The 16,546-nt window shown below is 50.1% G+C and overlaps 1 protein-coding gene and 1 non-coding gene across 2 annotated transcripts in view; one reads left to right on the top strand and one right to left on the bottom strand.

Annotated features, from left to right (window-relative positions):
* Window positions 1–16,546, top strand: part of Grik5 (glutamate ionotropic receptor kainate type subunit 5) — a 61,127-nt gene that overhangs the window by 14,469 nt on the left and 30,112 nt on the right. The window contains exon 12 of the mRNA XM_038339450.1: window positions 10,725–10,928. Within this exon, the coding sequence (XP_038195378.1) occupies window positions 10,725–10,928 (204 nt within the window). The remainder of the gene's footprint in view (window positions 1–10,724; window positions 10,929–16,546) is intronic.
* Window positions 12,963–13,036, bottom strand: Trnag-acc. Its single transcript has one exon. It is a non-coding gene; the product is annotated as a tRNA-Gly (tRNA).

Genomic DNA, 16,546 nt, shown 5'->3' with positions numbered 1-16,546 from the left:
AGAACAGCCAGCGAGCCAGTTGTAGAGGGACAGATGGCTTGCAGACGGAAGCCAGACACCTCCTAATGGCCTTTCTGAGGGGCCTTGAGGCCTGGTTGACGGGGGCCTGTTGGCACCTATGTGTGCATTCTGCTCCATCCCTGATACGTCCTGGAATTGAAAGCGGTGAGGCCTTGGTGGGGAGCAGAGTTAGGGAGAGGATTTCAGGAGAGTCCCCAAGGCCTGAGAACCAATATTGTTCTTGATTCCTGGACTCCATTCTTTTTCTTAATTCCTTAAATATGTGCTGTAGCTGCTATGTTCCTGTCCAGGCCCAAATTCTAGAGACACATAAACGAGTGAACAGGTGCTCTTAAGGGGCACTGAGGGGGAGGTGGCACCAACACCAGGGCACTCATTCTATACCAGGTCATGAGGGGCTCCCCGAGATAAAGACAGACATAGGCTGGAGGAAAGGCTCACAGGTGGAGCACAGGAGTGCGGAGACCATAGGGCAGCAAGGCCGTTTGGGTGTTTGTCAGTTTAGACAAACATCCTCATTGTGTGGAGCTGGACACTCCCATTGGGTCATCAGCACTTTCTCACTTATCATTTTACTTTACTTTGTTGTTGAGACAGTGTCTCCCTATGTAGCCCTGGCTGCCCTGGAACTCTATGGAAACCAGGCTGACCTCGAATTTACGGAGATCCACCTGCTTCTGCCTCCCAAGTGCTGGGATTAAAAACGTGCACTGCCACGCCCTGCTGAATGCCTGGAACAGGATCCTTAGCAAATGTGGCTGTCAGCAGTCCTATGGCTGAGCACACTGCTGAGGCCCCAGTTTCCAGAGCTCTGAGCTCAGCACCTTCACGGAAACCATTTTCAGATGAGAATGGAGGGTTCGGGAACACGTTGAAGATGGCCTAGCCAGAAGGTGTCAGAGCTGATCTGAGGTGACAGAATCTGTGTGCTTGTCCCTAATACCACATCTTGTCACTTTCCGTATCTTCGTGTCCTCAGAGTTGTGTTGTGGACGTGACACTGCCATCTACACCCCGTGTGACCTAAGCAGCACTCTCTTCTATGCCTCTGGTACTTTTACAGGGGGAAAAAGGGCTGGAGAGGTGGCTCAGGCGTTAAGAGCACTGACTGCTCTACCTAGGATCCCAGTTCAGTTCCCAGCATCCACCTGGTCGTTGTTAACAACTGTCTGTAACTCCAGTTCCCGGGCCCCTAATGCCCTCTTCTGGCCTCCAAAGGCATTACTATGTGTAGTACACAGGCATGCATGCAGGCAAGACACCCAAACACATAAAATAATAACATTAACTTTAAAAGTAAAGGGATAGCCGGGCGGTGGTGGCGCACGCCTTTAATCCCAGCACTTGGGAGGCAGAGGCAGGCGGATCTCTGAGTTCGAGGCCAGCCTGGTCTACAAGAGCTAGTTCCAGGACAGGCTCTAGAAACTACAGGGAAACCCTGTCTCAAACCCCCCCCCCCAAAAAAGTAAAGGGATAAACTAGTGTGGTGGTGCACATGCATAATCCCAGCACTCTGAAGGCAGAGGCAGACAGATCTCTGGGTTCCAGGACAGCCGGGACTACCTAGAGAGAGCCTGTCTCAATAAAACAAAACAACAAAAAGTAAGAGCATAAAGTGCTCCTAACAGTGATCAAGGATTGGGTTAGGTCAGGATCCCATAAACCACACTCCCGGAATCCATGCACGTGGATTTGGGTCCTGGCTCAATAAAAAGCAGCTTTTCCAGGAATGGTCTAGAACCTTCCCTACTTTATTTTATTTTATTTTAGTTTAATTTTTTTAACTTTCAAGAGGTCATCTGTCCCTATCCTGTCTCCTGCTGGGTATCAAACTCTAGGGTCCCTCACTGGGGGATTCTAGGCAGGGGCTCTACCACTGAGCCACACCCCAGCCCTCACTCGGGGGTTCAAGGGCAGAAGTTCTACCACTGAAGCATGCCCCCAACTTCAAGAGAGTTTTACAAAAGTTTAAAAGTGTAACCTACACATACATACTCTTGTGACTTGCACAAATTATAAATCTTGTATCTCTGAATTCTCACAAAGTAAACACACTTATATAACTGGCTCCCTGTCCTGACACTGTCTCCCTTCCAGTCACCAACCTCCCACCTTTGTACATAGAAATGGTGTTATATTGTGTGGTGTCACAGCTGACGCCTTTGGCCTGGTGTCTTTATAAGAGCCACATGGTTGTGTGGCGCTCAGTCTCTTGACAGTTTACGCACCCGTCAGCTGTAGGTGGGCACTGGATCTTGTTGTCATGAGTCGTTGCACTGAGAACATTGTTTCGTGTAACTTTCCTGACCTTGTTTTGAGGCATCCATGGGTGTGTTCTGTGGCGTGGGGATGCTGCGTCACGCGTGTCTGAGCTTTAGCAGAGGCCTCAAGCCTTTGCCAAAATGGCTGTCCCACTCCCCTTCTCCCCGCACTCTGTGACTGAGTGGTCCATCATTCTCCATTTTCCCTGGTGGCAGTACATAAAGGTGCCACCACCGATGACGACGACAGCGTGGTGCTTTTGTTTGCATTTGACCACCTTTGTGTGTCGATTAGCCATCTGAAAAAATCCTCTTCCGGGATGTGTTTTGAGATGTTGGAGCTTAAGAAGTGAGTGCACAACTGTGATCCCAGAATTGAGAGGTGGAAGCAGGATGATTTGAGTTCCGGGCCAGCCTGGGCTTCATAGTGAGACCCCCATCTCCAAAAAAGGGCTGGGGATGTGGCTTAGTGGTAAAGCACCTGCCATGTGTCTGTAATGCCCTGGGCTCAACCCCAGTACTGTCCCCAAAGGGGGCTCTGTTTGACCTTTATGTTAATTTTGGAATTCCACTTTCTGGAGATATGTCCTTTGCCTGAAACCATGCATCACGGACATCTCCCCTCCCTCTGTGAGTCACCTTGCCTATTTTCTTAAAAAGTTTACTCCTTTTTTTAAAATTTTATGTGCATGGGTGTTGTGCCCGCCCACATGTATGTCTGTGTGAGGGTGTCACATCCCCTGGAAGTGGAGTTACAGACAGTTATGAGCTGCCCTGTGGTTGCTGGGGATTGAACCCGGGTCCTCTGGGGCTGCCCTTAACCCCTGAGCCATCTCTCCAGACCCTAAAATGATTTATTTATTATGTTTAAATTTATTTTATTTTTATGATCTTATGTGTGCCTTAGGTTTCTGTTGCTGTGGTAGAACACCTTGATCATGAGCAACTTGGTGAAGAAAGGATTTCATCTTACAGCTTGTCCATCTTGCAGGGAAGTGAGGCAGGAACGTGGACACAGGGTCTGATGGAGGTCACGGAGGAGTGATGTCAGTGACACACTCTCCATGGCATATTTAGCGTATTTTCTTATAATGCCTGGGCTCTCCAGCCCAGGGATCGCACCACCCACAGTGAGCTGAGTCCTCCCACATCAATCGCTAATTAAGAAAATGCCCTACAGGCTTGCCTACAGCCCAATTTTATGAAGATGTTTTCTCCATTGAGACTCCCTCCTCTCAGATGACTCCGGCTTGTGTCAAGTTGACATAAGAACTAGCCAGCACAGTGCATATGAGTATTTTGCCCTCGTGTATGTCTGGTTCCTAAAGAGGCTAGAGTAGGGTGTCAGAGCTCTGAAGCCAGAGTTACAGGTGGTTGTGAGCTGCCATGCGGGGCTGAGAATCACTCTTGCCTGTGGAAGAGCAGTGCAGAGCGAGCAACTGCTCCAGTCCCACCTTTTTATTCTCAGTTGAACCTTTTGATAAAAAGATCTCAAGCTGGGCCAGCAAGTAAAGCACTTGCCACATAAGCCTGATGACCCGAGTTCAATACCCAGAGCCCACCTAATGGGGGCAGAGAAGGACCAACTCCATAGAGTTGTCCTCTGACTTCCATGCGTGTGCATCATGTGCACACACATACAACAGTAATTAATAATAATAATAATAATAATAATATAATAAAATAAGGTTTGAAGCCAGGACTGTGACCCCAGCTACTCTGAAGAAAGGCAAGAGGATCATAAGTAGCATGCAGTGGTTACAGAGGAAATTTTAAAGCCAACCCGAGTAACTTAGACCCTGTCTCAGAATAAAGAGTAAAAGTGAGGTTCTGTAGATAGCTCACCATTAGAGGGTCTGCCTGGCATGTATGAGACATGAGACTATTTCTAGTGATTCCACTTATTTATCGACCTTTGTGTATGTGTGTGTATCTGCTGTGTGTATTTCTGTATGTGTGTCTCTGTGTGTCTGTCTGTGTCTCTGTCTTTGCGTGTGTGTATGTTTGTATCTGTGTCTCTGTATTTCTGTCTGTGTATCTGTCTCTTTGTGTGTGTGTGTATCTGTGCTGCATGTTTCTATCTGTGTCTGTGTGTATCTGTCTGTGTGTATTTCTGTATGTGTGCCTCTGTGTGTCTGTCTGTGTCTCTGTGTGTATCTGTCTCTCTGTGTGTTTCTGTCTGTGTATCTGTCTCTGTGTTTATGTGTGTGTGTATCTGTGTCTGTGTGTTTCTGTCTGTGTGTCTGTCTGTCTCTGTGTGTTTGTCTGTGTCTGTCTGTGTATATGCCTGTGTGTGCGCACGCATGTGTGTACAACTTGCTAGAGTTGGTTCTCGTCTTCCACCATGTGGGTCTCAGGGATGGAATGCAAGTCTTTAGGCATGGTGGTAAGCGCCTTTTACCCGTGAGCCATCTCACTGGCCCCCTTCAACCAGTTTTAATGTTTCCATGTGTGGAGCTCAGGGATAACTTTGAGAACTGGTTCTCTCCTCTCATCTTGTTTTGAGGCAGGATCTCTCCTGTTTTTGTTGCTGTTCTGTGTAGGCTAGCCTGTGAGCTTGTAGTCAGGTGAGCCTCTGATCCACCCCTGCCGTAGGGTGGAATCTCAGATTCCAGATTTCAGCTGTTACCTCCGGCTCTTTGTATGATTATTGTTTGGTTTTTCGAAACAGAATTTCTCTGTGTAACAGCTGGGGCTGTCCTAGAACTTGCTCTGTAGACCAAGCTAGTCTTGAACTCACGGAGAACCACCTGCGTCTCCCTCCTGAGTGCTGGGATTAAAGATGTGCACTGCCACACACAGCCACATCTGCTTTTTATGTGGGCTCTGGGGATCAAACTCAGGCCATCACAATTTTGATGCTTTTGCCCGCTAAGCCATCTTGCCAGCCCCTCTATCTTGTTTATTTTCATTTCACTGCGGGGGGGGGGCGGGGGGCGGGCATATATGTGTTTTGCTCATAAGGGTTTCACGGTGCTGTTCCAGAGGTCAGAGGAAAACGTGTGAATTGGCTCTCTCCTGCCCGGCTTGCTCTCGCTCGTCCCCTCCCCCCATTTCTCTCTCTCCAGTCTGGAGCTTGCTGTTTTGCTAGATTGGTCCCAGGGGGCTCACCCTGTCCCCTGGTCTGTCATTCTCCACTTCCTCCTTGCACTGGGCTTACACATGTCCCTGCCACCTCTGGGTTACGCAGATGTTTGCTAAGGATTCCACACTTGCACCCTTTTGCATTTTGCCCGCTGGAGCCACCACCCACCCCATGGTTGGATGTTCCCCTTTACCATGGCTCCACCCACTTTCAGGGACATCACTTTAGTTTTTAAGGTCCTCACCAGCCCCGGGTAGTGGTGCACACCTGTAATCCCAGAACTCGGTGGAAGGAGTTGAGGACACAGTGTGAGATCTTACCTTAAACAAAACAAAACAAAAAAAAATTCATGGTATTGATTAGGGGACAGAAGATAGCTTAAACCAAGGGGAAAAACAGGATTTTCATAAAGAGTAATAAGGACATTGTGTTTATGTGAGGGGGGATCATACTTTTAATCTCAGCCTTCAGGAGGCAAAGGCAGGTGAATCTGTGAATTTGAGGCCAACCTGGTCTATATACAGCGAGTTCCAGCCAACCAGGATTACCTAGTGAGAGCCTGTCTCAAGAGAAACAAACAAAAAACCCCAAGAGTTAATAAGGACAAAAAGCCTCCGTCCCTCCCTGGTTCCTCATTTTTCTTTCTTCCAGAAATGTCTCTATGTAGAAGCACATCCCAGATCCTTCTTTCACAGAGAATAGCATATTGTACATATTGTTCTGTAGCTGGTGGGTTTTCCCTCTTAATATATCTTATAGACCTTGCTATTTTTGTAGTTGCCTAGGATCCTTTTATGACACTGATGATCTCTCTAACATGTTCCAAATTAGATCTTTGTTCCCACCCCAAACCCTGGTGCAATGATTGTTCTTGGACCCGTATTTCTGTGCATAGATGTTCATCCATTCGTGAGACAGCTTCTTAGAGCTGGCTCTGAAGCATCCTTAGCTTGTCCCCAGCTTTGGGTTCTGAAACAGTGTCTTGAAAGAAGTCTGATAATCTTGACTAAGAGCCTCCTTTAAGAATCACTGGGAGGGCCAGACAGTGCTGGCGCACGCCTTTAATCCCAGCACTTGGGAGGCAGAGCAGGCGGATCTCTGTGAGTTCGGGGCCAGCCTGGTCTACAAGAGCTAGTTCCAAAACAGGCTCCAAAGCTACAGAGAAACCCTGTCTTGACAAACAAACAGACAACCAAAGAACCACTGGGAGGATCAAAGGTTCGTTTAAGGCCAGGCTGGACTACAGAGTTACTTTAAGGCCAGCCTGGCCAATTTAGTGAGACTTTGTCTCAAACAAACAAACAGCACTGGGAGCATTGCTCAATGGGAACCCGGGTTCAACCCTTAATATAGAAAAAAAAGGGTGGGGGGAGGTGGGAAGAAAGGGAGCTTCAACCATTTAGTTGAATGTCAGGACTGTAAGTTAAAGTCCTTTTAGCCCGTGTCCTATGCTAGGCTTCCTTCTCCATCATCTCTATAGCCTCAGGCTGCTGCAGACAGACCCTGAGCCCAGGTCCCTCAGTCTTTGCTTTGGAGGTTGGCTTTAGGAGCGTGACTTTGGTGTGTACAGCCTGGATTGGTCTCAGCCCTATACTCTCTCCTTCCCTTTGTTGTTCTTTGCCTGGTGGCCTTGGCCTGGACGCCTTACCCCTAGCCTGCACCCTCCTCTGTGTTCTGACCTGGAGTCTGGCTTCTCCCATGCCCACTGCCCCACTCTGTCCACTTGAGCTCAGTCTTTGGGCCTTTGGAGTCTCACTGACTTACGACTTTGTTCCTCTGGCCTTCCGTGTCCTCAGCTGTAAGACAGAGGTAATAATACCGCTGCCCTCCCACGCTGACAGAGCTGTCACATAGCAAGCCCACAAGAAATGCTAGCAGCCACCGCTATTATTAGTGTTATCTCACATTCCCATCCCCGCTTCCACAATTTTGGATTTGGAGAAGCTGCTTGGGCGGGAGAAAAGCTCCAGCTCCCTCTGTTCTGTGTGTCCCTCAGCTTTGGTTGGTCAGAGAATACAAGGGCCTGTGGTATAACCTGGTCTTGTGGGAAGAATGGCTGTCTATGGTCTTTTGAAAACTCCCCCCAAACTCAGAGACTAAGACTGTTAGAGATTCTGTGTGTTGCTTGGTGGCTCTCATCATGTTTCCTGGGAACTCACTGGCTACATACATCTGGTAGCTAAAAAGTATAGAAAGCCCAGAATGTCCATGGGTGCTCCTTTTGGCTTCCAGGCTCTAGTTCACCTGTTCTCCTCTGGACTAGCCTGGGCTTAGAAGTCTCAGAACTGCTCTGAAGGCTAAGGCTCCAGAATTCGGCTGACTTGATTTCTACCTCATCCTGTCAAGACAAGTCACAAAGCCAGCTACCACAAGCAGTGGGGGAGTGACCTACGCCTGCTGTTGGAAGAGGCAGCAGGGTAGAATAGCCGATACTGCCACCTGCCCTCTCTGAATTCCAGTACACATGCACAAAAAACAAGCACAGGCTTTCATTCCAGTTATTTGGGAGACTGAGGTAGAAGAATCATGGCTCCTCTGGTCTTCAGTATGACTTCAAGATCTGCCTGGGCAAGTTAGCAAGGCCCTGCTTTAAGTTGGAAACTTAAAAAGAAGGTTGACTATAGCTCCTCAGTAGAGGGCTTGTCTAGAATCCCCCAGTGAGGGGCTGGGGCGTGGCTCAGTGGTAGAGCCCCTGCCTAGAATCCCCCAGTGAGGGGCTGGGGGTGTGGCTCAGTGGGAGACCCCCTGCCTAGAATCCCCCAGTGAGGGTCTGGGGTGTGGCTCAGAGGTAGAGCCCATGCCTAGAATCCCCCTGTGAGGAGTTGAGGTGTGACTCAGTAGTAGAGTGCTTGCTTAGCATGCCAAGGCCCTAGATTCAATCCCCAGCTTTGCAAAGAAAAAATTCTAACAGTACTCACTTTGTTATAGACTTCTGTGAAGATTTAAAGCCAAATAATCTGGGGCCAGTGAGAGGGATCAGCAGCCAAAGGCGCTTGCTGAAAAGCCTAAGAACCCAAGTTTGATCCCTGGAACCCATATGAAGGTGGAAGGATAGAACAGACTCCACAGAGTTATCCTCTGACCTATACATGTGTGCTATGGATGCATGCCTTTCTCCATTGTGTACACACACACACACACACACACATCCTTTAACTCGCGGAGATCTGCTCGTCTCTGCCTCCTCCCCAGTGACGGGATTAGAGGTGTGGGCCACTACTGCCTGGCTAATGATAAATCATTTTTTCAAGCCAAGTAATCTAAAGATTACACACAGGACAGGGAAAGAGGGAGGGGTCTATCTCATGGTAAACATCGTGGATATCATTACCAAAGAGTTCTCTCCTGGGTATTTTTTGAGTCCTAAATTCTTTTGTGTAAAGGAACACTGTCCTGCCACCCATTTAGACAATCACTGCCTAGATAAGTTACATTTTTATTGCAATGGCCTCCAGACACCCTTGCTCTGCTGGTACCCTGAAAGGCTCTCTGCCTCCGTGTTTCTTTGTCATGCTGAGATCAGTAAAGTCTACTTCAGTGTAACTACTGACGGTGACACATAAGCATATAACCCTAGAATTCAGAAAACTGAAACAGGAGAATTGTGAGTTTGAAGGCATCGTCTTCAATCCCAGTTCAGGTGACAGGCAGGAGGATCTCTGTGGGTTTGGGGCTAGCCTGGTCTAAATACCGAGACCTCGTCTCAAAAACAAAACAAAACTAAGAGCACTGGCTATTCTTGCAGAAACCTGAGTTTGGTTGCCAGCACCCACGTGGTGTCTTACAGTCGTCCATAACTTCAGTTCTAGGGGATCCAATGCCCTCTTCTGACTCTTTTGGGCTCCAGGCAAGTACGCGGCACACAGATGTACAGGCAGGCAAAACACCCATATGCATAAAAATTTAAAATCTCAAAACAACACCTACAAAAGACCATCCGCACAGCAAAAAGCCAGAGATTGCAAACTGGCAGGTGTGTTCATGTGGCCTAAAAAAAGGGTATTAGAATTTGAATGAGTCGCTGACATTCATAATCAGGGGATTTTACAGAACAATCCAGGCTTCCAAATTCTCTTGCAGTTTTACCATCTGGCGTGTCATGCCTGCCTGCCTCGTGGCAGCTCAGGCTAGAGCGAAATCCTGATGAGGGATACTCTCGTGGGCCACATTGGTGGCTCGTAAAGTTGGTTTAGTGAGTCACTGCTGGCTGTGCGGTGGGGGCGGCGGATGAAGAACTCGAAATTGAAATTACCCATGTATGCAACGACAGAGAGCAAGGGCTGTCTGGTGGAACTGGACAGGGTCATGTGTGTACTTGTATGTGTAAAATGGATGACGAGTAAGGTGTGTCAGAAGAGAATTCTGATTTGATGCCAGCCCATTCTGAGTCCCCCCAGCGTTCCCCCTTTCTTTTTGTTTTTGCTGGAGTCTCATAAGGGGCTGCAGAGCCCATGATGCATCCCCAAACCCCTCGGCTTTCAGGCCCGCTCTCCACTCACAGCATGTATTTTATTCTATTTTGTTTGGTTTTTTGAGACAGGGTTTTTCTGTGTGGTTTTGGAGCCTGTCCCATAACTCACTCTGTAGACCAGGCTGGTTTCGAACTCAGAGATCTGCTTGCCTCTGTGTCCCGAGTGCTGGGGTTAAGGGTGTGCACTACCACCGCCCGGCCACTCACAGCATTTCCAAATGAAGTATATGTGCCTTCACCAGGTATGGTCGCACACACTTGGGCAGAGGCAGGAGGATCAGAAGTTCAAGGCTGCTCTTGTCTATACATTGGGTTTGGAGATAGCCTGGATGACATGAGAGGAAGTCTCAGAAACCAGCACACAGCTCAGCCTGGCTCGTAATCCTAATACCTGGGAGGCAGGGTCAGGCAGATCCCCGGGGCTTGCAAGCCACTCTGCCTACCTTACTCTACCTATTCTGGGCCAAGCAGAGACACTGTCTCAAGTAAACAAACAAACAAAAAAGGCAGATGGCAAGGCTGGAGAGGTGGCTCGGGGTTCAGTTCCCAGCACTACATGGTAGCTCTCAGCCACCTGAGGTCCAAGGCATCCAATGCTCTCTCGCCTTTGCTGGCAGCAGGCATGTACATGGTACACAAACACACATGCAGGCCAAACATCATACATACAAAATACAATTAAAGAAAGATCAAGGCTCCTGAGGGGTGGCACCTGGGGTTGTACTCCAGTCCCCACCCCCCAACACGTCCACACAATAACAAACAGAAAAAGCGGACAAGCATGCAGGGGTTCTGTCATCCACACCTCTGGTCCTGGGCCCCGGGATCTCTGACTCAACCCCCCAAGTTCTCAGTCTCTGACCTCTGCTCTCTCTTGCCCGCCCAGGAGAACCCGTATGTCATGCGCAGGCCTAACTTCCAGGCCTTGTCGGGGAACGAGCGCTTCGAGGGCTTCTGTGTGGACATGCTTCGGGAGCTGGCGGAGCTGCTTCGCTTCCGGTATCGCCTGCGGTTGGTAGAGGATGGACTGTACGGGGCACCTGAGCCAAATGGCTCCTGGACAGGCATGGTTGGCGAGCTCATCAACCGGGTATGGCTGGCAGGGGGCTGGGAACAGAGGAAGGGAAGGTGGGGCCAGATCAGCACAAAGCAAAAGAAACAGGCGAAAGGTTGATGGTGCGCTAAATTACCTTTGCCCTGGGTGTCTCGGGGCCAGGTAGGAAAAGTACGGCATTGTGTCACCTCCTGCGTTTTTGCCAGATGCTCCTCTTATGTTCAGAGGTTTGATGAGTGAATGACTGTGACACAGAGTAGGAATCAGGTAGCCTGAAGTCATCAAGGGATGCGTCCTCTAGGAGGCAAGACCAAGAGCAAGGACTGCTCTCTGCCCGGTTCCGTCGGGAAGGCCTGGCTCACTTCAGGCCCCAAGAGTTGTCTTCTGGGGCGGAGCGTGTGGCTCAGTTGGTAGAGGGCATGCATAGCGTGCCAGAGACCCCAGGCGCGATCCATGTAAACCAGGAGTGGTGGTGCAGGCCTGTAATCCTGGCACTGGAGAGGTGGAGGCAGGAGGATTCAAGGTCGTTCTAAATTGGTTGCAAGTTTGAGGCCAGCTGGGGTTATGTCACCTGAGACCTTGTTGCAGAACCAACTAAACAAAAATCCAGAGCTGTCCGTCAGCTCACACCTTTCCTCAGTAGGTGTGTGGGGAGCACCAACTCTGTGTCCTTCTCTGTGTTGGATTCAGTGAGCAGACACTTTGCCCCCAAGAACTTAAGAGTCTTGTTACGGGCCAGGAGCAAGTTACCACAGTGGTTTCTCACTTAGAAAATTCATAGGAGAGACCCAGAGCAGACCCCTGACTCTAACTCAGCACTTGGCACCCGGGGCTTCCCCAAAGAGATGCTGCTGCCTGAAGGGATGGACCGGCGGGGGGTGGGGGGTGGGGAGCATCAACAGGAAATCAGGTCCTGGGGATGCACACCTGTTCTCTGATCACATGGCAGGCTGTGGGGGAAGATCAGAGGTTTAAGCTAACCCAGGCTGCAAGGCGAGACTCTCACAGTGGCAGACAAGGGTCCAAAGCAAGAGAATTACCAACACCAATCTCGTGGTGATTTCCAGACCAGCCAAGGCTACATAATAAGACCCTGTCTCAAAAAACCCAACCAATCCCCCTCAAAGAAAAGGAAAGGTTGGGGCTGGAGAGATGATTCAGCAGGTAAGAACACTGGCTGCTCTTCCAGAGGGCCTGGGTTCAGTTCCCAGCACTCACATGGTAGCTCACAACTGTCTGTAGCTCCAGTTCTAAGGGATCTGATGCCCTCACACAGACACACATGCAGCCAAAATACCAATGCACATAAAGTAAATAAATCTTTGAAAAAAGGAAAGGCGTGAAGAAGTCGGGAGGCGAGGAAGTGCTGAGGAGCAGAGGGAACATGGTTTGTAGATGGGGAGCCCTCTGAGAGTGTGGCTCTGAGTGAGCCAGCTGGGCCTGCCTTGCGTGGGAAGTGCTTGCGTGAAGGTAAGGAGGGAGGAGAGGCAGGAGTGAGAGGTGGGAGGCAAGGGCACAGTGGAAAGAATATTCTGGAGTCCCACCAACCTGAACTGGAGTCCTTGGATTGATCTTTTCCCAACTCCAAGCTCCATTTTCCCCTTTCCTAAGATGGGGGTAATACCCGACAGGCTTGTAGTGAGGATCTCAGGCCTCATGGACCAGTTCGTCGCATGCTGCCTGTCAGACAACGGGACTGTGGAGTTTTCTCTCCCCATTTTTTGTGCGTGTGTTCAATGGATGTGTGTTTCTAGATATGTGTGCACGTGTGTGTATGCATGCAGAAGCCTCAGTAGCTCAAGCTGATCTTTTTTATTTTATTTTACTTTTTTCTGAGACAGGTTCTCTGTGTAGCCCTGACTATCCTGGAACTCACTCTGTAGACCAGGCTGGCCTTAAACCCACAGAGATGTGCCTCTCTCTCTCAAGTGCTGGGTTAAAGGCATGTACCACCACACCCCACTTCAGGCTGCTTTTTAATTTAGTTTGTAGCTGACAATAACCCTGATCATTTGCCTCCGCCTCCCAAGTGCCAGCATTCTCCGGCATTTGCCACTATGCCCAGCTTATGGGAGATGCTGGGGATTGAACCCAGGACTTTGTGCATGGTAGGCAAACACTCTTACCAACTGAGCCACATCCCTGACTCCTCATAGGTTTAATTTTTTTATTCCAGAGAAAACCAGGTGGGTGAATGGAGGGAGGAAAGGCTATGCAAAACAGGCATGTGGTTCACCACACAGGAGCTGGTGGACAGAGCAGGGAACGGCAGTGAGATCAGCCTTGACACTGGACTCGGCTAGGCTCCCCCTCCTGTCTCTCCCAAGAGAGAGAGAACTCACTCCTTTGGAACCCCTGAATGTCATCCAGATCGACACAAGCGGGTGTTTTGTTAGACAAGGACATTTATCCCTCAGGGCATTGATTTTCTAAAGTTATTTAAACAGCAGAACCTTTCCTTCCATTGAAAGTGTCTTCAGAAGCCCAGACAAAAGCAGAGCTGCTCTGGGGAGGCAGAGGTGGGGGCCAGTCCTGGCTGCTTGGTCTCCCTGCTGCAGCCTGCAGGCGAGCCCCAAGGCACAGTCCCCTGAAGCTGCCGGCTGGTTTGAAGTCTTCTGCCCCCAGAGTGGGTGCTAAGACCTGAGTCCCAGAAAAGGAGGCCTGAGCAGAGGGGAGAAGGTCCAAAGCCAGTGTTCCTGTATCCACCCCAGGTTCAGACCTGCCCGTGACCTGTATCCACAGGCTGTGTCTCTTTTTAAGAAAAGATGGTGTGTGTGTGTGTGTGTGTGTGTGTGTGTGTGTGTGTGTGTGTGTGCCGGAAATCACCTCGTAGGAGTTGGTTGTCTCTTTCCACTGTGCGGGCTCTGGGCTCTTAGGCTTTACCCACTGAAGCCAGCTGTCAGCTAAGGTCTGTCTGACCTCAGGCAGACCTTCCCTCACCTTGATGGCTCTGGCCTCACCAGATGAACACAGGATTTGGTGTCCAGGACCAAATTACAGCACAGCCAGACCCATTCAGATCTTGCTTCTGCTGTGTACTGCCCGGGTGACCTTTGACAGGTTACCTTCATATAAAATTGGAGAATGGTTCCCGGCACTGTAGCATGACTATGAGCAACAAACGGATAATCTTTATAAAAGACTTGGGGCAAGGCTAGGTAGGCAGAGGTGCCACCTGCCTGTGACCTGTTCCGTTATTGTTCTTACTCCTGTCAGCACGGTCAGTTCATGCATACAGTCATCCATTTGCCATCCAGCTGGTATTATTGAGCACCTACTGTGTACAAGGCTCTCTGCTTTGCCTTGGAATAGCCGCGCCAGTCCTGGCCTTGTCCTTAGTGGGCAGGTCAAAGAGTGTGAACCACTGCAGATCAAGCTGGTTCAAGTGTGAAAGAGGATAGGCCAACCTGAGGGCCAAAGTAAAGATTGTAGAGGGTGTGGTGGACCAGGAGTCGGTGTGCAGTAGACACTAGGGGAGGAAGGGCTTGGTGAGCGCAGACCTGTTGACTCCTAGGAAGAAAGTGCCAGAAAGGAGAATGCAGTAGCATGTCCCTGTGTCTGCTGGGGCAGCTGTGGACATTTACAGAGAGAACAGTGGAGGAGACACAGGCTGGGAGCACACAGAGGCTGAGACTGGGTCCTGCTGAGTTTGTGCCTCCTACTGTGGCGTGGCCAGGCTTGCAGAACCACGTGGGAGTCCATTCCACATCACCCAGCAGCAGTAGCTGTCCTGGCTGACTTCACGCATGTCCTGGCAGCTTTCCAGTCACTACTTAACTCCAGAGCAGCGCTGCCCTCTTGCCAGCTAGAGGCCTGGGGCTCCACAGCGTGGAGTGCGTCTCAGTTCCCAGGGCTGCAGCTGCGTGTGTCTGTCCCTAAAGCTACACCCTTTGCAGACCTCCCAGCGGATTAGTTGGGAAGCCTAGAGCAACCTGATCAGTGTTTGCTGTGGCCGATCAAATGTTCCTTCAGGCCTTTGTCCAGGCTTCCCATTCCCATAGCCTCACAATGAGGGATTAGTATTTGCCTCAGAAGCAAGGAGGCCACGGGGTTAGTGACTGGGTGAGCTGGTCCCAAGCTGGAGAATGACTTCCAGACGGAAGGCAGCCCAACACACTGGCACCTCCAGGCTGCATCCAGGGATCCTCAGAATCTGGTCCATTTATCACACCCTGTGGCCATTGCTGGGGATTGTTGTTCCCTCTGTGCTGGGAATTCAGGCTCTGACCCTCTTTTCTTTCTTAAAGATTTATTTGTTTTGTTTTATATATATAAATATTTACCAGCATGTATAGTGCCCATGGAGGTCCAAAAAAGGCATGAGATTTCCCCTGTACTGGAGTTACAGATGATTGTAAGCTGCCATGTGGGTGCTGGAAACCAAATCTGGGTCCTCTGCAAGGACCTTTTATTTCCCTCCCTAACTTCCTCCCTTCCTCCTTCCCTAACAAAATCTCCCATATCCGTATCCCAGGTTGGCCTAGAACTCCCCTAGCGATTCCCTTGGGGAGTCAAACCCAGAACCTCATGTATGCTAGACAAGCTCTCTGCCAAATGAATGGCATCCCTAGCCCCAGCCCTGCCCCCTTGCTAATCTCCTCACCAGCTGCCTCACCTTGGGTCATTCCACACTAGTTTGTTCAGTCTGCAGTGCAGGTCTGACCTGCTGTTCGCTTCAGCCAAAGCCACAGGGCTTCAAGATAAGGCTTTCCTGACGCTGAGAGGTAGACCAGACGTCCTTGGCCAGCCTCGGGAGGCAGAGGGCTTAGAATGAGGGAGCTAGGAACTAAGCTCAGTTCCTCGTGCCTAGCTCAGTTCTTAGCTTAGTTCCTATACAGTTGTGCCTGCTCCTCATCCCAAGGGACATTCTAGAGCTGGGCTGGGTGAGGATATCCGCCCTGCAGCCTGCCTCGAGGCCTTTATACTCCTGATATGATAAAAGCGTCTTCAGCAGTGATCTGCCCTTGGGAAACATCAGGATCTTGGTCAAGGAGCGTCTTTCATTGGTAGGACTGTGTGTTCCTAGCACCCAGGGCCGCTTGGGCATCCAGTTCCTTGATCTCCAGTCAAAGTCTAGGGTCCACTGGTATCCACAACAGTGGCACAGTGGTTAGCAGCTGATTGGTAAGCTCCAGGCTTGTGGGGTGGGGGGGTGAGGCAGTGGGTCCCTCAGAATCGCTGGCAAGCCACCACATCTCGCTGAGCCTCAGTTTCCCCTTTGGAAATAGTACAGAATATTTTCCCCTCACAGAACTTTGGATGAAATTGGAACATTTTTAAGGTGGACCATAGCATGTCGGTGCTCAGTGCTGACGTCATGGTCAGTGGGGTGTGTGACAAAAGGTGTTAGAGCATTGCCTGTGGAGTCAGATAGCCCTGGTCTGAACTGGACCTGCAGACAGGCAGCTACCCATCTGAGTTCTGGTGTACCCCTAACTTAGGGAGCATAACTGAGGGACCGATGAGATCAGCACACATGTTGTCATAGCCTAGACAATGCCCACACCACCTTGCATATCACACCCCGGGGGCAGGACCCTATGAGCTGATGCTGAACAAGTGGACAGCGTCTCTCTCTCCAGGACTCGGGAGAACCGTGGCCCAACCCTGCCTGTGCAGGTACACAATGTTCTTCAAACACACTGTGGCTGACT

Source organism: Arvicola amphibius, chromosome 8 (assembly GCF_903992535.2).
Source record: "Arvicola amphibius chromosome 8, mArvAmp1.2, whole genome shotgun sequence".
In the NCBI taxonomy this organism is placed as follows: Eukaryota; Metazoa; Chordata; class Mammalia; order Rodentia; family Cricetidae; genus Arvicola; species Arvicola amphibius.
Note: the sequence above shows the minus strand (reverse complement) of the source record. Positions and strands in the feature narration are given on the sequence as shown.